The sequence below is a fragment of the Pempheris klunzingeri genome, chromosome 22 (genome assembly GCF_042242105.1).
Source record: "Pempheris klunzingeri isolate RE-2024b chromosome 22, fPemKlu1.hap1, whole genome shotgun sequence".
NCBI classification, from domain to species: domain Eukaryota; kingdom Metazoa; phylum Chordata; class Actinopteri; order Acropomatiformes; family Pempheridae; genus Pempheris; species Pempheris klunzingeri.
The window spans coordinates 6426373-6452413 of NC_092033.1; the positions used below are offsets into that span (position 1 = coordinate 6426373).

General features: G+C 41.5%; 1 protein-coding gene across 1 annotated transcript; it reads left to right on the forward strand.

Moving 5' to 3' along the window:
* The first annotated feature begins 8997 nt into the window (after positions 1–8997).
* LOC139221541 (neuronal cell adhesion molecule-like) lies at positions 8998–25394 on the forward strand. Its single transcript, XM_070853443.1, has 31 exons — positions 8998–9091; positions 9663–9680; positions 10060–10165; positions 10641–10834; positions 10993–11115; positions 11376–11550; positions 12985–13092; positions 13238–13422; positions 13775–13906; positions 14143–14286; positions 14403–14514; positions 14824–14990; positions 15166–15313; positions 15423–15547; positions 15870–15899; positions 16603–16704; positions 17076–17273; positions 17374–17444; positions 17577–17802; positions 18193–18308; positions 19721–19928; positions 20219–20341; positions 20430–20606; positions 20835–20867; positions 21523–21588; positions 22225–22347; positions 22502–22657; positions 23122–23253; positions 23349–23427; positions 24031–24042; positions 25160–25394. The coding sequence occupies exons 1-31, from the start codon at positions 8998–9000 to the stop codon at positions 25392–25394; spliced, it is 3918 nt and encodes a 1305-aa protein (XP_070709544.1).
* The last annotated feature ends 647 nt before the right edge of the window (positions 25395–26041 follow it).

Genomic DNA, 26041 nt, shown 5'->3' on the forward strand with positions numbered 1-26041 from the left:
ACCTCAATCTTTGCACCACGTCACACCAGCCCTTTTTAGACAGAGTGCACAGTATCACTGTTAAGACGACAAGATTGAGTCAGCTTTGCTTTTTTACACAGAACCAAACAAGAATGGCACATTGCTGCCCCAGTGTGTGATTTATGTATGTGTGGTAGTGACTCATCACTACCAACAACTACTGATAAGATAGCCATAACATTTACTATGCACTTTCATGCTCCCCCAGACAACAAAGCATTACCAATTTTGATGCTCCATTAGACAAAAAAAACAGCTCAAAGAATAGCAACATCATAAGTATGCTGAGTGTCCTGCACAACACTTTTGATGGGTCAGATCAACATACTACAATCAAGGTTGTCAGCACAGTGGCTGACAAGGTCAAAGGAGTCCAAAACATGATGCAGCTTCTGAAATGACGTCAAATCAAAAACACGTTCGAAACACAATTCGAAAATCCAAAGTCTTCTAGTCTGTTAAGTACAGAATGCAGAATATACTGAACAATGGAAAGTCAAATATGCACAAACCCCTAAAACAACATACATAAAACAACATATATCTTTTTTATGGATAAGCACGTTTGTGTTTTTAAAATGGCATTTTCTCTGAAGCTGCAGCACGTTTCTCCTGATGGAGATGATGTGGGCTGTTGTAGTGTAGTTTGCCCTTGTCAGCCACCATGCATCTGAGATTGATCAGGCCCAGTAAAATGGAAAAGATGTGTAGGGAACCTCAGCCATAAAAGGTATAACAGTGTTGCCTTTAAGGACACACAAACACATTGTAACTCATGTCACAGAAAACCTCAGTGTCACATACCAAGGCCACGTGCATCTATCTGCTCATCAATACCTTTCACTTAGCAATAGCAACCAGGAATACCAATGAGCCTGGGCTTGTTTACAAGCTGGATTTATGTGGCCACTGTCACATTCTCACACTGTATTAGAATGAGACTGACTATTGATTTTGGGTACCTTAATGCAACATGCACTTTTTCACACTCATTTTATATATGACATTTGACATTAAAGGACAATGTGGCTGGTTTTGCATAATGTAGCCATCAGCTACATTGTTTGTTGTCTGTACTATAAATCACAACCTTAAACATAATGTTCTGTGTTTTTAGTTACCATGTTTCAGCCATCGGTTACAATTTCCTAGGATATAAAGATTCAAACCTGGCACATGCTTCATACATTTTGCCGAAGACTTTATATGTTATTGTAGACTGGAACACGGGACATGTTGGATTTTAGCAGTGATGGGAGGAGCACACTGAAAGATGACAATACTTATCTATTTTAATGGGCGGTAAGGTTATGTAAATACACTGATGGGGTAAAATATTTGGGGGCAACCAAAAGCTAAAAACCTCATTATATCATCCTCCACTACCACTATTTCCCGTCATTTTAATTTCATATGCAAAACTGTACACGACTGCATGCACAAACACACACACACACACACACATATATAACCAGCATGGTCCTCTGCTGTGGCTGAGCTAACAGCTTTTGATGAGATGACCTTAGACGGGCAAGACATGCACACGCACACACACACACACACCACTTATGCGCACATGGGCACACATCCAACACCCAGCCAAGCCCCCGGCAGCCAGCAGGCAGGTCCATACGCCTGGCAAAATGTGTGCAATTGTCCAAATATCACAGCGCTATAATTGGATGTCAGATGAAGCGACTTTTAATGGCACCTATCAGTAATGTAATTTTGCAGAATTGCTCATGGATGAGTCCAGTGCAGTCTTTGAGCAATTATCACTTTTGTAGTTGAATCCAGTATACTTTAGCAAAACTGCAATTTGAAGTCATTTGAATTCATATTCAGTGTTCATTGTATATATTCCAAATACATACTAGATCCTTTTATTTATTTTTTATTATTTTGTCAAAGTAGGTTTTTTTTTTTCGCAGAAACTCTGCGGTTTGTGTTAACAGTCCTTTGTCAGACAGCGGGTGTGACACCGTTTGAGGTGTCCCATTTTTTCACCTTTTGACAAAGGATCGCTCTGTTACCTGAATGTGCCCGGAGCAAAGCTGTTCAGATTCAGATCACGTAAAAAGCAGGGCTGCTCACATGAAAGCAGAAGAGAAAATGACAATAAGATACTCCTGTTTTTTGTATCGGTTAAGGCTATTCATATCAGGCATTGAGGAATTCTGGGAGTTGCATGAGAATTTACTGCAGCAAGGTTAAGTTTTAAGCTGGTTCAGGGGTCAACGTAGCTTCACTTTCAGCACTCCTTGTGTTTATATGTACACACAAGTAAATTAAGATTAAATTTAATGTCTAACTTTTCAATTAACATTTGGAAGCCTCCAAGTACATCAGGGATAGATCAGTATAATTTCTGCTGTGCACTTCTTATAAAACTTAACTGAGAAGTAGTATCTTTCCTGCTATGTGTGTGCACTTGCTTTTCTACTCTCTGATGCAGAAAAGAACTACACCTGGGGTCATCTGCTGCCACATCTTTTACTGCCGGAGGTGTCACCTTGTGCCGTAGAACACCCCTGCCGTTTCAGCGTTATCCCAGTGGTAAACAACATGAAGGACAAAAGCCCCCATTGGTTGGTTGTTGAGGTGCGGATATAGGAAGGGGGCATGGCCTGGCGCATGCTGATCATCAGCACTTCACAAAGCCTCAGAGAAAAGCGTGGCGCTGGGGGATTCTGTGGATGATGCTAAAAAAACTGACCCTAAAAAGGGAAGTGTGTCTGTGTGCATGTGCAAAAAGAGGCTGAGATAGTTTGTTCTGATTAGTTGGCTGTGTGTGATCCGGTTTGGGGGCTATTGGAGACAAAGAGGCTGCCGGTTCTGTCCTTTCACTGCAAAGAAGTGGTGTTAGTGTAGTGAAAGCTCCTCTTACAATAACTTCCAACACAGCGGACAGCTTCCGATGAAGTCAGAAGCTAAATCAGGAGGCTCTCTGAAATTAAGCTGTTGTAACTTCTGACTGGAGAGTTGGTACTTATACTTATAGCGGAAGTGCTCCTAAGCAACAGTTAACCTGCTTACTGACCAAACATACAAGAATACAGTGGTCATCTTTCAGGTATTAGTGTCTGTAATTCCCTGGAGATATTTCATTACCTCATCCTCAGTAGAGCTTATTGTCTTTTTTTTTTTTTTTTTACAAACTCCACACCTCACCATTGCTTTTCCAGGTGTCATGTATTTGTTTCTAATACCCCGCATTGCTTCACTGTTGCTTAAAAGTGAATGCTTTATTCCCAGCCCTCATATATTGTCTCTCCTTACCTTCCAAGGTATGAAAAGTGTAACATTATCCACCTATTGTCTGCAGCACAAATGTGCTTTAGTAAATAATACTTAACTCACTAAAAAGATATGAAACTTGCATGAATAGTGGTCCATCTATCAAAACGGATTTGTGAGGCAATGCTACCCCTTGTTTTCCTTTCTGATCAAAAAGACCAGTGAAGGCCTTGCCCGAAAGAAGTGGGGCCATTCTCTCACTTTACAATGGGCTTTGTTTGAAGCAGACCTGCAGCGTGATGGGGGTTTGTCAAGGTGAGAGAAAGAAAGAGAGACAAGGGGAGCAAGAGACAGAGCCGTCTGTTTAACAGATACAGAGAAAGACTCAAAGCTGACTGGAGACTGGAGTCAGTTTTTTTTGGCTGAAAAGCTCTAATAAACCTGCTTTATGCAACCTGCCCAGCACCAAACAAGTCAAGGTCAAAGGTAGCAATGATATGGTCAACACAGTAGAGCATCTTGCAGCTAAAGAGTCACATGTTTCTCACTGGAGTTGGTGGAGACCAAACCAGAGCTAAAAAGAATGAATACTATTGGACTCTAACTTGAGGATAATTTTGATCTGTATTTGCTGAATGTGTAAAAATGCAATCGTTTGCCAAGTTTACCATATTAACTTATAAGTATATATGTTGTGTTCACAGCTTCTTTCTGGTGCCCACAGGTGGCCAGAAATCACTTATTGAACATTTAAGGAATCACTCACATACTGCCATTTTTTTATTCCCCACTATCTGTTCAGTTTCAGGAGGTTTGGCCTGTTGTTTCAACTATTGGTATTTTTTTCAATTTAGTTTTTATCGCAGTCTCAAGGGTGTTTATAAAGACGTTCAGATGCACTGCTTTCTCAAATGTCAGCAGTGAAGTGGCAGTTACGGTGGCTTCACATGTAGGCTGCAGTTCCTCTCTGAGTGTTTGTGGGAACTCTCATGGCTCAGAGCTCCCATTCCAGTGACCTGGTTACTGGAGACACTCAGATTGTAAGAGGGCCACAGCAGTTCAGTGTAGTCCGGTTGGTATGTTATGATGCGTGTGCGGGATGTCTGCTGAGAGGTGTGAAATCTAAGCATGCAAAGAAAATAGAACTCATGTTGAGTTATTTAAGTTCTACTGCAAGTTCTGGGGTGGCCGTGACTTAGGAAATAGAGCGGTTGTCCACTAATCAGCGCTTTGATCCCTGGCTACTCCAGTCCATATGCCATCAGTGTGTGAGTGGGTGAATGTGACATGCAGTGTAAGGCTCTGGAAAAGCATTATATAAATGTAGCCCATTAACTACAATTACGGCATCAGGGAGATAACTTTGAAATAGTGATCTGTCTGTGTACCAAGCTACAGATGAGAGAACATCCACTCCGGTCCAGTCTGGCTGAAAGCGAATCGACTCAGTCTATTGTCTTAGAAATGTCTTTGTCACTGTGATCTGATGTGACTGCAGATGACTGTGTTTTCATCCCTCCCTCTAATTCTCTTCCTGCCTCCCTCATCTGTCTAGTCGGGCTGTCATGCCTCAGTGTCTCTCAGTGTGACTGAAGGCTGTGGAGTGACCAACTTAGCACATTGCTTCAGGGTTTGCAAACTGAGAGGCAGGAAGGCTGCTGGGTTTGTGTCAGCAGGCTTCACGTCATTCTCTGTTGTTGAGAATTGCTGGCTCTCATTATTATGTATGCAATATATTTAAAGTACTTTCTCATCTCTTACAATATTCTTACACTCTATACTGAAGATATCAAGTGACTAGTGATATTCAGAGTAATTTCGCTGAGAGTAAATAATAGTTCAATGTCTTGGTCAAAGACACTTAGTTTGAAAAAACTTTTTCTCAGGGATTTATTTGGCTATTAGATGAAAGACCAGAAACAGCAAACAGCCAGCCTGTCTCTGTCCAAAGGTAACCAAATGTCAGTTTTCTCACTTAACTGTCAGCAAGGGAGCGAATAAACTTACCATAAGCATTTCCCAAATTGTCACATTCTTAGCTTATGCTGTGATAACACAGGATACAGGCATCGTTAGGGAGAAAAGAAGGGTTTGCTTAACCTTTTGAGGGCAGAGATGGAAGATGGGTTGGTGGACGTCTGTCGTTATCATCCCTTAAAATGTCCTTATGAAGCATACACCGGACAGCTTCCTGTGCAGAAGATGAGTGTCAGCCAGCAAGCAATTTCAGTTTGACAGCCAGACCACACTGTGCTCCTGGGCTTTGTTTAAGGAGGGAAGGCAAAACACAAAATGACAGAGAGAAATAGAGAGAGGAAGACAGGAAGTGAAGGAAAGAGACAATGGTAAGAAGGAATGCCAGAGCTGGACTTTTTGACCTCTGGGCTTTGACCCCTGAGTCAGACAAGACAGGAATAGAGGAGGATGGGAGATGACCTCCCCACTAGCCAGTCACCCCACTTATCTTCCTATGAGTCCTCTGTGTCGTCATCACCATCATCATCATCATCATCTTTGGGTCTTTGTTTGTGGCCTGTGAGAAAATGAGCATTATTTTTACCCACTTAGCTTAGGCTGCATATGTGTGTGTGTGTGCCTTTCTTTGGATAATATCCCCTCTACAGAAATATCTTCCACACAGCGTAGTACAGCCTCACGGTAGAGCCTTTAACTATGAAAAATTCACTCAACAGGCACCAATTACAAACAGGTATGAAAATAGTGTTTGTCATCTTCACTTTGAAAAGGTCAAAGGTTCAGAGTGATGGCGCATGATCATGCAAATTGAAGGCTGTGAGGAATTTCCAACGTGAATGTCTATGTTAACATTCGGTGACATTCTAGCTGTTGAAATATGGAGATGTTGACATTTGCACATGGCAGCTAATTTTATTTATGTGTGTGTGTCTGTTTTCGGTTTGTGCCTGAGTTTGTGGAGTCATCTGTGTTGTCTTTCACCCCGGGGCAGTCAATCCCTCTCTGCCTCTCTGGAGATGTGACCCAGGCCAGACATAAACAGACGCACAGAGGAACAGATCACAAAATGAAGATTTATATTATGTGTCCATTATGTGTGGGGAATTTTACTTTATATGTAAAATAGAGAACTACTGGTAGTTTGTGAGGAATAGTTTAGGGAAATGTGCTTATTCGCTTTCTAATAGTTAGATGAGACAAATCTAAGCTGGTTTGTGGAAATGCCTTCACTGCCTTACTTAACATTACTGCTGTCTATAGTATTTTTCTTTGATATTCAAAATCTCAGTGACGTACTTACAACTTATGGTTCAGCTGTAAAATATGTTTACTCAGACATGTTTATCATAAAATGATAAAGAGAATGTTGGCATTCGATTTTTGGTATTGTCACATATTCATATAGGCCCCAAAAATTGGTTGGAATTAGTTGGACTCTGCTCAAAGGGAGGAGACCAAGGAAGTCATTCTCTATCCCTCTCTTCCCTCAGGCTATAGAATTGCTCTTCCCCTGTTCCTCTCCATCCTCTGTACTCACTAGAATGGCTTCATTTTCTTTTTTTTAACCATTTGCACATTCTGCTCATCAATTTCTGTCAACCATCCCGCCTCCTCTTTTTGTCACTCATTACCTTTTAGACAGAAGTCCCTGTTAGAAGCAGCCCCACCAGGTGAATGGGCTTCACCCCCTCTCTCTGGGAGAAAATGACCTCAGGTCCAGCATGGCTTAATATGGCCGCTGTCACTGTGGGGGAGGCCATTTCTGCTGCAAGAGCATTATTGTAATATAATCTGAGGAGGGTTATTACATTTGCATGATTTGGCAATGCCTTTTTTAAAAGGAGATTAGAAGATTCACTATGCAGGGCCTGCATTTAATGCACTCGGTGTGTTTCATCGTGTTGCTCTTTCTCTCTGTTGTCTTCCCTCTCGATTAACTAGTGAGAGTGATATCCAATAGGACGTGTCGGCGTAATTAGCCGTGTCCTGGGGTTGTATTAGCGCACGTACTCTGCCGAGCTCAGCTGGATAAAATCTGACACACTACTTTCTGTGTGTGTGTTCATTACCATACTCTCCCTATGTCATCAGACATGCTTCCTCTCCAGCAGGGCGAAGATGTAACAGGCCTGAATCTAACAGTGAGCTTGATAGTTTCACCTTCAGATGTCTCTGAAGACTTCAACCCCCTGTGTATTTGTGCATGTGTGTGCTGTGCGCGTGTATCCACATGTGTGTGGCTACTATATATGTGCAAAGACACATGTACTAGTCCTGAATAATGTATATGTCAGGATGGACTGAGCCATTTACCTGACAGCAGCCCACTGCTCCCTCTCTATATCCATCTCAGCCCACTGACAAGACTAACTGTCGCCTTTTGGGTAGTTTGATCCATCCAGCTCATGCTATGGAAAGATTTATTTCAACAAATCATTTAGTCTAAGTCTTTATCTCCCAGGATTAGAAAAGCTACAATGTGTAGACAAGTAAATATATGTCGTGTTGAAGACAGAGACATTCATCAGAAACAATATATGCAGTGGAGTATTGATGCCATTGGTGCAGTGATATAATACCAATTTGCTAATAAATTAATTCCAGCTAATGCACATGTGACAGAAGCTCACGCGCTGCAAGACAGAGTACATAACTGGGGAAAACAAACACAGCCACACACACACACACATAATTTCCTGCTCCCAATGGTGCAGTTTACAAGAGCCCATTAATGCCAACATGGCTCTCTGTGTTTTGTGACAGCTGTATGTATCAATCTGTGTCTCTTTGTTACGGGGCTACGCGACAGAAGCTAGCACTTCTGGGTCTGCACTGATGTGTAACATGATCCATATCGCTCATGGACAAGGATGCTTCCGCCAATGTGTTGCGTTTGTGCCCACGTGTGCCGATCTGCACAGTTGTGTGTGCAGCCGAGCTGTGATTGTTCCAGCTGAGTGCACTCACATGCCATATGTTTACAGGCAAACACGTGGTAGAGAGGGCATCTCGGTGGTTCACATGGGATATTCTAGTAATTGGTGGCCATCTAGTCTTGAGAGCTATGTGAAGTGAACACAGCTAGCACAAAATAACTCTGAACGCTGCCTAAACACGAGTCTGTGTCATCTTTCTATAATACAAGATGCAACCAATGGATCTTGACAGCTCCTACACTTACACTTAGTATTACAAAAGGAAGTGAGCTGCAGTCTGCACTAAGGCTTATATTAACTACACCAGAGAAGGTAAATAAGAGTGCACAGGGCTGACTGAGTGCAGGATACTAATTTTGTTTAAGTTACAAGGACTGAAATCAAGTTTGTTTTGACTTTTCCTCCTGCCAAAGACTTTACCCTGGCAGTATACCACTCTGGTTTGGATGTTGAGCTTTGAGAATGTCACTGAGCTTTCATTGAAAAATGCAACAAAGTAAACTTTCCATTGTGAGTCAGACTAAATAGTCTGCATACCTACTGTATATTTTATTTTTATGGACTAATTGTATATACATTACACATTTTGAGACGTGTGTTTGAGCATTTACTGAAATTTGTTGAGACCCATTTTGGTGATCTTGTAGTCTAAATAAACCATTAAATAAGATGAAAGCATAACATTTCAGTGCCCCATGTGGTAATCTGTTCTCTTTTCTTCTTCTTTTGGACCTCTCTGTAGTGTGGATCCACACTTTGTCACGTTGACCATCCCGATCGTGTTGCTGAATCTGGACAGAGGGTTTTCATCGTGACGCCCCCAACCATGGACAGGAACAGGAAGTGGGTGCCGGGCTTCGGAGTTGTGCTGCTGATACTCTTGAGTCACATGACCTCAGCGCTGGAAGTGCCTCTTGATCGTAAGTATTGCCCTTATCAGTATCACATTCACTATGATTACAGAAATAGTACATTTAGAGCGCTTTTTTAAACCAACTTTTCCACTGGCATCAACACTTTATGCTCTATGGAAAACTGTAATGGAAATTCCATTCAACACTTTTAATATTGTGGGACCAAATTAACATTATGGCTTCTATGGGCCACAAAGGGGCTTTTGAGCTGCTGCAAATTGAGCAGCAGTTTTCTGGTTCTCTCAGTTTCTGCTTTGCATGTTTCAGCATGGGATCAACTTTGCAGTTTTCATTTATGAAATGCAATTCAAATTCTCGAACTACCTATATATCACACATCCTGTGTGAAAGTACGATGTCTTCAAGTACTTTTCTTGCACTGATTGAACCTGCCTTATTAAACTGAAGCCTATTGATTTATTCACAAAATAAACTCGAGACAGGCTCAATGTGGTGCTTAGAAGTACTTGAAAGTGCACCTATTTCACCTTTACCTGTGGTTTACTCCTTGCAAAAACTAACACCTTTCCTCAATATTCTATCACTGTGGTACGGCGTGTCACGCTGGACCAAAAAGCTAAAGTACTGGAAGGATGTAAGTTGCTACAAACACTGGTGTGACTTCTAGTGTGGAGTTTTTGCCTTTAAAAACATTGGAGCTTGCTTTTGTGTGGATTCTAGCAATGTTAGATATGCATGCAGTTATCCCAACACTGTTATGGCGTGAAGTGACTTGCTTGTTTTGGAGATGCACTTGGTTCATGTCAGTCTGTGGAATGGTAAGTGATTAGATCAGATAGCTATTGTGGCTTTGTTCTAGCGCTCCAGCACCACATGGTGTTACACTCGACTGTCTAGTTTGACTGAATGCTTCGTGCATGTTGCTTGCTCTGCTCGACTCTGTAAGCCCCAGTGTGTGCTGTTTACATTTCACTGTATGTGTCTGAACTCTGCTTCTATTCATGCGTCACCAGTGCCCCAACCCCCAACTATAACGCTACAGTCCCCAAAGGATTACATCTTTGATCCACGGGAGAACATTGTCATCCACTGTGAGGCCAAGGGGAAGCCTCATCCCAGGTGAGAGAGACACTACTCCTGTCCCATTAATGTTTGTTTATCAGAAGATGCGCAACATACCATGCCAGCAAATTTCGCGGTGTAATTGAGATGCAAATGCTGAAATGAAGATGTACGTGAGAGTTTCAGAAGTCTAGAACAAACTGATTTCCATTCAGTTTCATGGTCCTCTAAGAGATGTTATACATCGGTTTCTGGGGGCAACTTAACCTGGAGCAGTGTGGAAATGCGAATCACTATAGCAACTGTTGTCATGGAGACCACTTGAGATACACACCTGGCAGAGTGAATTAGACACAGTTTAGATTTGCCACCAGCCTCTGCATCAAATGAGTTAGAATCGGCCAAACTCCCTGCTATGAAATCAGTGATTCAAATCAGTCTGCATGAACAGGCCACAATGCATCTTGATGATATGAACAAACACGCCTCTAGCTCAGAAAAGGCAGTGATCATTGGCTCTTGTTGATCCTAGCTTCTCGTGGACAAGAAACGGGACCCACTTTGATGTAGAGAAAGACTCCAAAGTCCTGATGAAGCCCGGCTCAGGAACTCTGGTCATCGATATAAGCGGGGAAAAGGCTGAGGCCTATGAGGGAACGTACCAGTGTACAGCACACAACGAGCACGGCACCGCTGTATCCAACAGCATTGTCATCAGACAGTCCAGTAAGACTTCTGATCATATTCATTTGCATTATTAGATAAGAACTTAACAAATTATAATGGCTTTTTCACTGAGTGTCACTTTTACAGATATGATTTTATGTTATCCACACTATTGTGAAGCCTGCAGTGCCTTCGTTTGATGTTTATGTGACTTGCAGGGTCCCCCTTGTGGTCGAAGGAGAGAAATGAGGCCATTGTGGTGCAGAAGGGGGTCTCCCTCGTGCTGCAGTGCCGACCCCCTGCAGGGCTGCCCCCTCCCGTAATCTTCTGGATGGATAACAGTGAGTCACACTTGCATGTAGACGTGTCTGCACACGTGGTACAAGGACATTAAAATTTCACATTCAGAAGAATAATGTCAGGCAAACGAAGGACAAACAAAACAAAGATGGTTAGGATGTTAAAGCAGGAGATGTTTGTGGAGAGAATTGATGGAAAAATAGTCCCAATGGACCCCCAGAAACCATTTACTAACCCTATGAAAAAGGAAAGAGTTTTTTCTTTTCATTTTCTTGTCCAACTCTCTCTTCCTGTCCTTCAGACTTCCAGAGGCTACCACTGGATAAACGAGTGTCCCAGGCTCTGAATGGAGACTTGTACTTTTCAAATGTTCTCCCAGAAGACAGCAGGCCTGACTACATCTGCTATGCTCGCTTCCCTCACACACAAACCATCCAGCAGAAACAGCCCATCTCAGTCACTGTGCTGGACAGTAAGTCAAGACACTGAATACAACTCCATTCAACAATCTTCTTCTCTTAAGTTACTTGCATGGCGTCTGTCCTCTGCACCTTATATGTGATTATTATCAAAAATAATTCTTGTATTGTCTTTTATTTCGCATTTGTAGATGTTTTTCCCACATCAGAAGGATCAAGCGTTATTCCTGTTTCAGATAAATGTGTTACTCAAGCAAAACTGACTTAGCCTTAGATTTATTTTTGTGCTTACTGTCTGTATTCTACCTTTCCTAAGCTTCATAAAGGGCTTCTAGCAATATTTGATTTTACAATGGCCATTGTAAAAATTGTCAGTGGTTAATGTTCTGCAGCGATATAATATTAAAGCATTTTAACACGCTAAAAAATGGTTAACACACTGGGAAAGAGCCATTGTAAAGTAAAGCATTTCCTGTTTTCTTTCTTAGTTTTGCATGCTTATGATTTTCTGTTGCATTACAGTGGAAACAATGAATGAGACTGTGGCTGCTTTATACAATGTCACTGATTTCTATAGTGGTGAGTGCTGTTGGTTTATCCTCATTCAGTTCCCTCAGTGTGAACCCAGTCCTGTTTTGACTCCCTGGCCTAACCACACCCAACATGTACACTGACCCTTAACCTGGCCTCAGTCCCCTCCTCTGTCACTACATTGATATTTGTAGAGTGTCTCCCTATGCAAATTTAGTGTCTAAGGATGAGAGACAAACCTGATTTTGGTCGATGTAAATAAAAGACTTGACTTTACCTGATACAGCACTTATTACATGGTATCAACAATGGCCATGATCGCCTCTGTATGCAAATAACATATGAATATCATGCCCAAGAGCAACCTGAAGAGCATGCAAACCATTAAATGTCAGCTAACTGCATCTCCTCTGGAATGAATCGCTCAATCAAGCATATCCCCAAAGATTATCCAAGATGGCTACATAAGAAGCAGATGATTATTTTTTATCTATTCTATGACCTTTTCATCAATGACTTTAAAAAGAAATCTAGATTCTTCCATTAAGAACTTCTGGTGTGCGTCTCAGGGTTTGCCTTCTGCCAAGAACCACTGTGTTGCCATAGCAACAGATCAAAGGCTACTTCTCTGAAGGAGATTACTCTTGCTCTCCAAGTCTGAGATACTGCCCATATGTGATGAGGCATTAAGAGAACAACGTCCATTACATTGTGTTGGGTCATCACTCATTTACTATCCCTCCTATCCACTTTAACAAGTCGCTTCATGACTCGTCACTTGACAATGTATGTTTCTACCACCTGCTTCCTTCATGAGAATAAGAAGAATATGTATAAGGCCCTCTTAGCTTATGGTTTCACCCAACTCTTCTGGGGGTCACACTGCGGCAAGAGGAGCTTTCAAGTCCAGTGTTGCAGTCTGGTTCTGATATGGTCATGTGTCCTCATGTGTTCAGACAGCCCAGAGGGGGAGCGTCGCCCCGGTTTTATGATGCCACTGGGCGTCACCAGCACCAAAATGGTTCTGAGAGGGGAGACTCTGGAGCTGGAATGCATTGCTGATAGCTTGTAAGTAGGCGTCTGCTGTAACTTGTTTGTGTATGTGAAATTGTCAGGTTATTCATAAAACTTAATAAAAGGTATTTGACGGCACAAAAAAATAAATAGAAATAGCACGAAAATAAACATCTTGATCTAATTGTTTCTGTGACAGGCCCACCCCAGACATGTCCTGGCAGAAGGATGGAGGAGAGCTGCCGAGCAGCAGGATGTCCTTTCAGAACTTCAAGAGAACGCTCAAGATTTCTGATGTGAATGAAGGTGATGGTGGGGACTACCGCTGCACAGCCTCAAACAGCCTGGGCACTGCACACCACATCATCAAGGTCACTGTCAAAGGTATGTGGTTTAACCCATTTATTGATTGTTTCACTCCAGTGTCACTGTGGAGTAATTTTCTTTTATCAGTATGACAACTGGGATTAGTACAATGAGTTTCATGCCTGGTTCGGTCTGCTGGTTTGTTTTCAACTAAGCTGGCAAAGCTAAATAATTCAGTTACAGCTGCTAGAGCTTCAAACCCTAAGTGTTGATTCACAGTGGGATCGGTGGTACTATCATTAATTTAGTCATTAGATCTTTTTATCTTATCTTATCTATAAAGTATGCACATTATGTGTACAAGTGAAAGGCTCAGCAAAGTTTTTTTGCAATGCTTTAAATCTTCTTTATTTCCGTTTGTCATCCACAGCTGCTCCTTTCTGGGTCAGCGCTCCTAGGAACCTGATCCTCGCCCCGAATGAGACTGGTATTCTGACTTGTCGAGTCAGTGGAGAACCCAAACCAAAGATTAGCTGGTTTGTCAATGGAGTTCCCATAGAGAGTGAGTAAAATCAAAAATAGAACATACTATATTTATACACTCTGGTTTCCAGAATGTGACAACAACAAAGAGTATAAATAAACATGCAGGAAATTCAGATTCTTTGTCCACTGAATGGTATTCTTGTTATGTGCCAATTTCTACATTCACAAACCTTTAATGGTGGATTTGGACAATTTGTGCCAAGTCTTTTTCTACGATTTGGACCATATAACCTGTTTCTGGTCTTGTAATAGATGCACCTGAGGACCACAGTCGGAAGGTGGATGACGACACTGTGATTCTTAGCAATGTGCAATCAGGGTCCAGTGCTGTCTACCAGTGTAACGCATCCAATGAATTTGGTTACCTGCTGGCAAACGCTTTTGTCAACGTTCTTGGTGAGTTAAACAAAATCTGTTTTGGCTAGAAATATATAGAAAAGTCAAAAACATTTGGGACATGCAGGTGTGTGTGAGGGGTGCTGATTTAGAAAATATTGTGCTTCTTCCCAAAGCTGAAGCACCAAGGGTGCTCACTCCACCCAACCGAGTGTATCAGGTCATCGCCAACAGTCCTGCTTTACTTCACTGTGCCTCCTTTGGCTCACCAATACCAACCATCACATGGTAAGACTGAGATCGGGTTCTTTGTAACTTCTCTTTTCATTTGGAAACATAAAGTCCAGAAGTATCTTAAAAAAACAAAAAATCAGATTTAATTTTAACCGAACAAAAGGTTAGATTAAGACTGAATGTCATTGAGGATGTGGAAAACATTACATTTATTTTTATACAGAAAAGTGAAAATTCAATGCACATTTTTGCATAAGTAACACAAGTGAGAATCAAATTCTTTTTAAATTAGTAATTTCCCCACCAATTCCACTGCGCACACCATTACACACTTCAGCCTGTGCTGTTTACTGTTTCTTTCAGGTTCAAAGACAGTCAGACCAGCGTTAAGAATGGTGACCCTTATGTGATCCATGAAAATGGTACGTTGGAGATCCATGTGGCCCAGCCACTAAACAGTGGAAAATACACCTGTATTGCCACCAACAACCTGGGGATCAAGGAGAACCATGTCTACCTGGAGGTTAAAGGTCAGATATGGACCAGTCATAAATGAGACAGTGAGATTGGTGGTTTACCTCTCTCGTTTAAAAGACTATTACAGCTTATGAAGACATTATATTCTAGAGTTCTATAGCCATTGGGTCATGTTCCCACCAAGCTGTATTATTTATTAATATAAACTCTGTATTTTGGCCATTTCAGAGCCCACCCGCATCCTGAAGCAGCCAGAGTACAAGGTGGTGCAGAGCGGAATGAGCGCTGTTTTTGAATGTAAAGTCAAACACGATCCATCCCTCATTCCCACCATGACCTGGCTCAAAGACGATGGAGAGTTGCCTGACGATGAGAGGTACAAAGAGATTTATTCATCTCATTTTAACACTTGTCATGTACACTATGAAACAGTGATATAAGTTTAGGGGGAAAAATATCATCCGTCTGTGATACACTGTTATCAGGTTTGTGGTGGACATGGACAGTCTGACCATCAAAGATGTGACAGATGGAGATGAGGGCACCTACACCTGCATCATGAACACCACCCTGGACCAGGACTCAGCTAGTGCCATGCTGACTGTCGTAGGTAAATTAAAACACAGCTAAACTTCCATTCAAGGAGTCTTTTGCACTAAGCAGGATGCCAGAGGCTGAGGATTGTGAGTACAGAATTCTGGATATGTGTGTTTTTAAAGAAGTTGTAGGGAAACATGGTAAATCAGTCTACAATTACTCTTGATGGTTTAGACTCAACACAAACCAAAATTTACAAATGAGGAAATCAAATCTTCCCTCTTAATTTAGTGTCACATTACCACTGTGTTTTTCCTACTTTTCTGCAATTTCTAATATCTGTCACTAACATCTAATCTCTTCTTGTACTTTACTCTTGACTCTTGCCGTCTCAGAGGCTACTCCTACTCCAGCTATTGTCTACGGTAAATAATTTCCCTAGATCAGGATTTTGTAGCCTTCATCACTTCTGTTTGTAAAACCTGTTTGTTTTATGTTGATATTCTTATGGCTTCCTTAATTTCTTTTTGTATCATTTGATACTCATTTATTTTGTTTGATATGGGGCATGCATTTTACAATATAAAACAATTTAATTTCATTGTGAAGTCCCTTACATTTGAAAAGCACATGGCCTCTGCACACCCATGGTGCACTCACACAGGTGTTTTCAGTTAACCTGGCTGATTAGAACTCCTCAGGTCTGTGTGGGCACAATGACCAACTGCACAGGTCAAATCAGCCAGAAGTGAAAACACCTGCCTTGTCTTACAATGTTTAATTGCACCAAATAACATTGCACTTTAAATACAAAAATAGGAAACAAAGTTTTCTTGACAAAATGATGTGTCTTACTGGTTAAAAATGTTAACTGAACATTCAGCAGTAATGTTTGTCCAAACATAAAACGTACACAATCTCTGTTAATTTACTTTGATTCAATGTGCATTTATCATCTGGAAAAAATATGAAAGAAATCAGAGTAAATTACCCTGCACCGCATTTAATGTAGACCTATTTTTAATGAAAAATGTCTGTCCAAACAGTAGCAAGGACTGGCTGTAATCAGCAGCAGAGAGGTGGTTTTCATTTTTCTATGGTCCTGGGCTTCTCTCATTATGTCTGCAGAGGAACCTGACCCTCCGACTGACCTGGAACTGACGGACCAGACAGAGAGGAGCGTTCAGCTCACCTGGATCCCTGGAGACGAAAACAACAGTCCCACACAGAGTATGACCCTTGAATAGTTGCTGCTTAGTTGTTTGGCAGCAGATTTAATCAAACTCCACTGCACGTTTTCAACACAAATTTTGGAATAAAACACTATAGCCAATGAAAAAAAAAAATTCTACATTTAAAATTTGCCAAGTCCGAATCCATGGCTGTAAAGTTCAGATACAGTTTAGGTTTGCTGCTGCTTTAATTTTGTAGGACTGAACAACTTAGGAACTTTGTAGATGGCGTGATGAGCAATGAGCCACCATAGATAAATATGCACACTTGCCTTAACCTATAGAAGTTACCATCAGTAAGTAGTGTGCTTCTTTCAGGTAGCGTCTCTGCAACAAATTCCCAAATTCTTTTTTTTTTATCTCCTCCAGAGTTTCTCATCCAATATGAGGATCTGCTCCATCAGCCAGGAGTTTGGATCAACCTGACAGAGGTTGCTGGTACGAGTACCACAGCGCAGTTAAACCTCTCTCCGTATGTCTACTACTCCTTCAGAGTCCTAGCTATGAATCAGGTTGGCTTCAGTGAGCCTAGCCAGCCCTCAAGCCAATACAGGACTAACCCTGCAGGTAAAGAACATGGTTACCCTACAGAAAAAAAAAGTACTGCAATATGTAGAATATTATAAAATATTCACCATTTGTACCATCATTGTTTTGGTTTTACTAGCTCCTGATGAAAATCCTTCAGATGTTCAAGGAGCAGGAACTGAGCCTGGCAACTTACTGATCTCCTGGATAGTAAGTTATTCATGTAGTTTAGTTTAGATAGAATAGATAGATAGAAATAGAAGGAAAAGCCTGTCCAACATTTCACAAATTAGAATAGTTGTGTTGTTTTTCAGCAACTGACAAAAACTATTCTCTGTACAGCCCTTGACAGGATTTCAGTCTAATGGACCCGGTCTGGAATACAAAGTGCAGTGGAGACAGAGGGATGTGGATGAGAATTGGTCGTCAAAGAATGTGGCCAACGTCTCTCAGTTTATTGTGTCTGGAACTCCAACCTATGTGCCCTACGAGATCAAGGTTCAAGCTATGAATGATTATGGCAACGGCCCAGAGCCTGAAGCAGTGATTGGATTCTCTGGGGAAGATTGTGAGTGAATTTGATACTTTTCAGGGTTTTGTTTAGTTAAAAGAGTCATCATTGGTCAGAACTTGTAAAAATACATTTTTAGGGATAGAAAGCTAGATAAAAAAAAAAAAGGAAATAAGCTGCAAGAGCTTAAGACCCATTTGTTGATTCACAGTGGGATCGGTAGTACTAGCAACACTACAGGAAATCATTAGATTCAATGTGAATCTGATCCACCTTAGCCTTCTAAACATATTTCATAAATTTGTGCAGCAGGTCAGGCAGAGGTAAATTTATATTGTTTAACTTCATGCTAGTAGTCTTTGTCTATAGATTTTTTCAAATACAAATACAGTATTACAGTAATGGATACTGTAGTGATTTGTGTTTCTCTCTCTCATTCCTCTGTAGTGCCTTTGTCTGCTCCTGATAGCATACAGATCATGGTTCACAACAGCACGCTCGCAGAAGTACACTGGGAGCCTGTGCCCTTCACTTCAGTCAGAGGAAAACTACAGGGATACAAGGTATTTTTTTAAATGCATGTCTTTGAAAACCCTTTGCACCTACACAATAAATGTGAACAATAACTCAGCAACACTAACTAATATATTGCAGACTTTGTTCTGTATTCAACCCCCACACTTTCAGGACTCACACCCAATCAGTGTTTTTACGGAATGAGGGGAAAGCACAGCCTATATATGCATTCCACAAAAAGGCGGACAATTTATCAGTCCAATGAGATGCAGACACATGTTGGCCAGCCATTCAGGATCTTGTGCCTCCAACATAGAAATTTCAAAATAAGGGTTAAAGCAGAAGGCGATATAAATCACATTGTGCATACAACCGACAACACACAGACAAATTATATAGAAAAATAAAACAAACAACAAAACAAATTAATTTCAAATTAATTTCAATAAAAGTGAAAACACAAAACACCCTGTGGTTTATTTTGGCGTTTATATCTTATGGTACAACTTCCTCAGAGGTTGGCCATCTGTATGTCTGCTCCTCATTGGATAATTGATAGTCAGCCATTTTGGAGTGTGTACATACTTAAAGGCAGTGCTTTCCTTTCACCTGTAAAGTCTGTGCTGAAGCATGTGTGGTAGAACTGTGGTGGTTATGGGGGGTTTGTTTCATAAATGTGGCTTTAGATTGGTATGACCTAGGTTCCTAGAGGAGACTTGATCCCTCTAGACAAAACTGGTTCTCAGAAATATCTGACATCCAGATATTAATGTTTGTCCAACATTTTTGTTCAGTTGGCTCGCATTACCCAGAAGTTAGAATGAATTGGCAGCACATATCAAGTTTATCACTTTGCATACTTGAGTTATTGCCTATTTAAAATGTACAGCTTAGCCCTGTTTATAAATCATAAGTGTCTGCACCATATTAGCTCAACATGTGTTTCCAAATGCACCAAAGGCAAGCTGATAAGTTTTACCTGTGGCTGCAGCCTCATAATGAAAGAAACTCTGTCATCATTTGTTATCACAATTTAAAAGAAGTTATACAATTTAAGAAATGAAATGGACCTCCAGAAATCCTTTTATTGAAAGTACAAGCTGGGTAGTCAAACAAATTAAAGAATGTTAAACAGCATTTCCATCCTGTAGACACTATTATGACATCAAGAAAAATCAAATTTCCTTGTCATAAAATGTATTACCTGGCCAGGGGCCTATTTAATAGTTGGCATTTAATGTCATACATTTTTATTGACAGAACCTGGAAAACAAAATCTTTTATTGTGAACATTGTGATCTGTGTAGGTAGTCTGTGTTTTAAAGTCATTAATATGAGGCTCTTTAGCCATACTTGAATTAGTGTTATCACATTACCTGGAGTCTGGCATTACGAAATGGGTTCAGTTTGTAGTGCACATCAAGCTAATAAGGATTAACCCCTGGTGTGCTTCCTCTAGGTATACTACCGTCGTGAGCGCGGCTTACATGAGACTGAAGGGGAGATGGATCAGCAGGAGCAGGTTTTGACGTTCAGTGGGAATCGTAGTGAAGGACGTTTGCCAGGCCTCCAGCCTTACAGCCTCTACAACATCTCCATCAGGGTCCTTAACAACAAAGGAGAAGGGCCTCCAAGTCCCAGCAAGAAATTCGAGACACCCGAGGGAGGTGTGTATGGCTGACGTCGGCCGACATGATGGTTCTACTGGCCCAGAGCATCACGCATATAGAAAATTGATGATTTTCTTGTTTTGAAAGTTGGTTACTTTGCATTTTTTTCGTTTGCCGGACTTACCTCCTTTTCCCTCCCTATCAACAATCTACAGTGAATGCTTCATGGAAAAGCAAAAGCAATCATACAGATCCATGTTCTGCTCCAGAGCTGTTATCTTATCAGATATAAATGCAGGGCCCTGTGATTTGATTGTCCCGAGCTTGACTCTGGTTTTTGTTTTCAGTCCCAGGGCCTCCTTCTTTTCTGAATGTCATAAACCCTAGTTTGGACTCTCTCACTGTGGAATGGGGTCCACCAGTGAGCAATAATGGGCGCCTTGCTGGATACACACTGAAATATCAACCAGGTAACCATACCAGCAACCTGTCACACCCTTTTTTAGCTCTTTCTCCATTATCTATCTTTCTGCCTCACCTTTCTCTCTGTCTCTAAAGTCAACAACACCAATGAACTGGGGCCCGTCAAGGTATTGACCTTTCCTGCCAACGAGACCTCCACTACCCTGGGCAACCTGAACTCCAGTATGCTCTACAAGTTTTACTTGAGTGCAAAGACGATCAAGGGCTCTGGCCCCATGATCACAGAGGAGGCTTTCACAGTCATGGACACAGGTGAGTTATTTAGCTTCATCTGTAGCCACTTACAAGCACAGAAGGAGGAAAAGGTCAAATTCCTATATTGTGGCATTAAAGCAAACAAAAAAGGAGTGTAAGGGTCCGAATCGGAGCGACCCTACACATATAAGGGATTCCTGTAAGCTCAAAAGTACAACCATGAGGTCTTACTGCATTCCACACCTTACACCCCCTCTATCTCTGTCTGTTTTCTTCTCTCTGAAGCTCGTACTCAGCCCACTGTAGAGACGGGCAAAGGTAACCCAAGTTTGCCACTGGAAGCACCTGCATGTTGTTCATACCATCAGATATTAGAAGCAGAAAAGGAGCTTAGCATAGATGTTAGCCTTTGGCTTGATTATCCCTGCATGTTACTAAGTTAGCATGCCGTAAAACTCTGAGTAAAAAGGATTTAGGTGACAGACTTCCATGGCATCTGCAAACAACCACGCATGTGTCCTCTTCTGAAAGAATAGGTTGCCTTACTGCAACGTAGTTTAAAACGTTGGATTTTTAAGAGTAGCTGCGCTTGCAGTCTTTACCTCCCTTTTTTTTTTGCCTTCCTCAAATAACATGTTTTCATCAGAAGCCTCACGCATGATGCTTTTGTTTCAGCACTAACACATTTTTATATACCTTTTGACATTATAAACTGATGGACTAGGACCAGAATTTAATTTGAATAATATGCATGCTGCAGTGCTGTGAGTCCGAGTTCATTTATTTGGATGTCATAGAGAACCAGGTGCTTGGCCTGACTCTGAATCTCAGGATTGAGAGGTGTTGCAGCATGTCTTAACTCAGCACGTCAGTAACAACTTTCTCTGTAAATCAGCGGCTCTGCCATTTTTACTGTATGCTGTCTATTGTGGTGTGTATGTGTGCTGTCTCACTCTTCTCCATGTTCTTTCAGGCCCCACAGAGCCCCCTCACTCAACCTCCCCCATCACTCAGTCTCCGCATCCCCCGTTTCACAAGGGTACAAGCACTCCCTGTGTCCCCCCCCTTTCTCCCCAAATATCTACACATCTTCTCTGCCCTGCAAAAAATAGTCCATCTCAGCAAAAGAAAGTCTTTAAAATACTATTTTTATTAATATCTTTAATACTGGTTCTATCACTATTTTCACATGTTGAATTCTGTTCACTAAACTGGCACTTGTTTGTCTTCTTTTAAAACTAATAAGAGATGAGATGGACATTTTTAGCAACTATATAACTGAGTTTCTATGTTTTGGCGGGATCTGACACTACTACTATTTTGCCTCATAACATGTCATGTATTGTATTGAGGGGCATTTTTCTTCAGCCAAATGCTTGTAAATTTAGACTCTGGTCAGTCTGGTGTATTTTTGCTTTCATATGATGAAAAAGTTAGTTTACAATCCTGTTTATTTCTGTTGGGTATTCAAACAACATTAGAGCTATCGTTTAAGCAGCTTTATCCTAAACACTGCTATATTGTAAGTTATGTTATTTCACCTCAGTCCTGTACTTTGAAAGGTTTAATTTCATATGAAGGTATTCGGAAGAGAAATTCAGGTCACTTTGTGAAACTGGTGCATTTTGGAATTAAAGCCCTTGATTATTATTTTTTTCCTCTCTCGTATGCTCAGTGTCACCTGTAGGCCCTGCGTTTGGCACAGTTAACACGTCTGTATCGGAGGACGGTGCCGTGATCAGTTGGGATTACTTTGGACACCATAAGAATGTATATGTGGAATATATTGTAGAAAACAGTAAGGCTTCACTTTGTATTTGCATCTGAAAACACGAGTGCATGCATTAATTGGATCTCCTTTAATTGAATCCAGCTGGTCCATAAATGCCATAATTTAAATGATTTTTCCCCAAAGGGATTTAACTCCTCTCCATCCACTACACCAACTCTAGGTAAAGAGGACTGGAAAAAGGAGTTGGTAAACGGTTCACACTGGCATTTGATAAAAGGTTTAAAGCCGGGGACGTCCTATAAGGTGCGCGTGGTAGCTAGAGACCCGACAGACCCGACGGTCCACAGCACAGACGAAGTGTTGGTTGCGGTGCCAGGTGAGGCGGCATGCCTCTGGATAGATGGTCTTTGTGCTTTTTCGTTCTTTAGTCTGTCTTGTTTTCCCATTCCCTTTGTGTTACAGCTCTGGCTCATTATCAGACATACAGTGCTACATTCAGACATGAATACATGGTAGTTAGTTTTCTAGTTAGTGTACAACCATGTTTCCATCAAGTTGGTCTGACGCATGTCACTTAAAATCATCATTAAGATTATTTTCCTGTTGTGGTTCATGTTTTTTTCTTTTTGTTTTCGCAGCGCCTAAATGATCATTGCATAATAACCCATTTTTAATTTCATTTCTGTGTTTACAGCCTCTGTTAATCTCAGTGTTGCTCAGCTTGAAGAAAACAGATTCCACCATTTGTAGCTGCCTGGATTGAATCTAATGTCTCCACCTATCTCTCTCTCTCTGTGTGTGTGTGTGTGTGTGTGTGTGTGTGCGTGTGTGCGAGTGCAGCTGTACCCAGCCGACAGGTAGACATTGCCACACAGGGATGGTTTATTGGACTGATGTGTGCCATCGCCCTCCTCATCTTGGTCCTTCTCATAGTGTGTTTCATCAAGAGGAACAAGGGTGGCAAATATCCAGGTATTGCACACATTTATCAGTGTGCACTGTAATTTCAATCTTATTAACATGGATGGATGGAAATTTAAAAGCGATGATGTTTGTGTTATCCACAGTGAAAGAGAAAGAAGATGCTCACCAAGACCCAGAGATCCAGCCCATGAAGGAGGATGATGGGACGTTTGGAGAGTATAGGTGAGAGATCAAAAATGTTCTCCAGTTCAGGAAAGTTGGGGATTTCTCTTCTTTTTTCATGAATTGTGTCCTGACTCGACTGTTTGTATGTAGAACATTTTACCAGGCTGCAGAGACACTGTCCCCACCAGACTCCACTACCAAACACTCCATAGAGGCAAGGCAAAATAAGCACTCCTCTTACGTGTTGATTCTTACAATGACCCACTCACCTGCACACTGGCCATCTAATCAAATAAGGCTTTGTACAATGCAAACTATGTGACTTTTAACACGTAATCTCACTCAACTGTTTCCCGACTTGAGTAAAACAAATTCCATTATGGTGACCTACAGTAGTTTTAGTTTTAGTCATCAGAATTTTCTAGCAATGTGGAGGATTTTATGACTTTCGGTTCCCCAGGATTTGAGAGTCCTAGAAGTTGAAATAAAGTAGTGGCAATGAATGAATGATGTATTTCTAACTTAATGTCATTGTGTTTCCATATGCATGCTGTGTCTGTGTCTAAAAAAGTGCATATAAGAAAAGACACTCATTGTGGCTCATGAATTGCTTTTCATGTGTCCTTCCATTTTTATCTTTGTTTTTTTTGGCGGGTTCAGGTCTATGGAGAGGTAAGATGAGACATGATAAAACCAGCATGCAATTCTCATAACCTCAAATATGTTTCTGAGACTAAAAACACGGGCAGCACATCAACTGATCTGGTTTTACGATATCATACTCATTGACATAGTCATCACCGTAACTACAGTTACAGCATTAACACTAAAATTAAACATTGACAATGACTGCTTCTTCTGCTCTAGCTTCCTGAAATATAAATGCATTAAGCTTGAAAAGAGAGATTCAGATTATAGAGCTTGCATAGTATTGACTGGAATAAGAGGTTTTTAGACCACATGACTATAAATGGGAAGGTGAATGGTAAGAGGCTTTATCTTTGGAGGAAAGGACTGAAACATAAGAGTGCATTTTGGACTATTGCATGTGAACTGAAAGCATAATGTCTGATTCCTTTTCAGAAATTGTATGTAAAGGTGAAGTATTGCAAGCAACTGAACAGCACGCATTTGCAAAATCCTCTTCAGCAGTGGTCACTAACCCTAAATCTGAACAGCACTCAGGCTTTAAACAGTACTAACACCATAGATAATACTATAGAAGTAGCTGAGCTGTTCCACTGTCCAAGTATAATGTTTCATGTATTCACTCAGTCAACTCAGTGTTGCTGTACACCAGTCACCAAAAAACAGCAGCAACAAATTGTCATTACTTATAGTATATGTGGCATTTGTCATTTTATTTACATCACAAATCACAATTTGCCTTTGTGCTTAGACCCTCAATTCATGAGGGAAAAGCTCCCCCAAAAAACCTTTAACAGGGAGAAAATGGAGGAAATGTTAAAAAGAGGAACAACGGAGGGATTCCCCTCCTATGGTTGGACAGACATGCAATAGGTGTGCATAACGAAATCAATGTACATATAAATTATGATAGCAAAAATTTCTGATACATTTAGATTAGATGTGATCATATGTGAAGAATGTGGATTCAGGACATTGTGCAGTGGAAAAGCCAGATTACTCTTGTCAGTTGCTAATGCTTGGATAACAGCCTGCCCTCTGTGTGGCACCAGGGTTTCTGATCACTGCAGAAAAAGTTCAACATGCTGCATGAACAATTTATTCAAAGCCTTCCGTCCGACCTTTTTCATACCGTTTCTAGTGACACAGAGGACCACAAGCCGCTGAAGGGCAGCCGGACGCCGTCCAATGGGACGGTGCGCCGTGACGAGAGTGACGACAGCCTGGTGGACTACGGGGAGGGCGGGGACGGACAGTTCAATGAGGACGGCTCCTTCATCGGCCAGTACAGTGGCAAGAAAGAAAAAGACACACACGAAGGCAATGAGAGTTCGGAGGCCCCGTCGCCTGTTAACGCCATGAACTCGTTTGTCTAACGAAGGGGCCGCGGCCTGGCTGCGACGGTTGCTACAGCCACTCCTTTGTCACCTTGCCAAATGTGACCATCTCTGTGGTGACAGTTGCTAAGGTGACAGTCGTTGTGGACACCTACTTCTCCCATGGTGGCTGTCACTTCGGTGGCCATCGCCATGGCTGTGTGTCACCAAGACTGCTGCCACGCCCTCATCTCCACACCCGCCAGCCCCTGTCACACTGTGACCTCCTGATCAACACACGCTCAACATGGCAAAGGCCGACACCACATCCCCCCACGACCATTTGGAAGAAGGTGTGAAACGAGGGATGTGAGGACTCCGAGAAGAGGGAAGGAGAGAGGAAGCAATATAGTGAAGCAGAAGGAATGTACCTGAAAGAGTTTCCCCACTCAGACTGAGCAGTGGCCAAATGTGTGTGTATGAGTGCGTGCGTGTGTGTTAGTGCAATTTGATCTCCTTTGCAAACATACTAAACATGTATCCAAATATATATTTTATAAGGTACAGTACATGACCGACTGGCAGGCAAATATGTATTGAATTACACTCATAAACATCTGCATGGAGTAAATCATGATTCTATGAAGCATCTTCCCATCCTCGTGTCAGTAGTTGCAGAGGTGAGACTATACAGTGCACGCCTACTA

Bases quoted from the DNA above. Each gene is read 5' to 3' on its own strand.
- LOC139221541 (XM_070853443.1), top strand. From the start codon at position 8,998: ATGGACAGGAACAGGAAGTGGGTGCCGGGCTTCGGAGTTGTGCTGCTG. The intron at 14,515-14,823 runs GTAAGACTGAGA...TGTTTCTTTCAG, and splicing joins CCAATACCAACCATCACATG to GTTCAAAGACAGTCAGACCA. The intron at 17,274-17,373 runs GTAAAGAACATG...TGGTTTTACTAG, and splicing joins ATACAGGACTAACCCTGCAG to CTCCTGATGAAAATCCTTCA.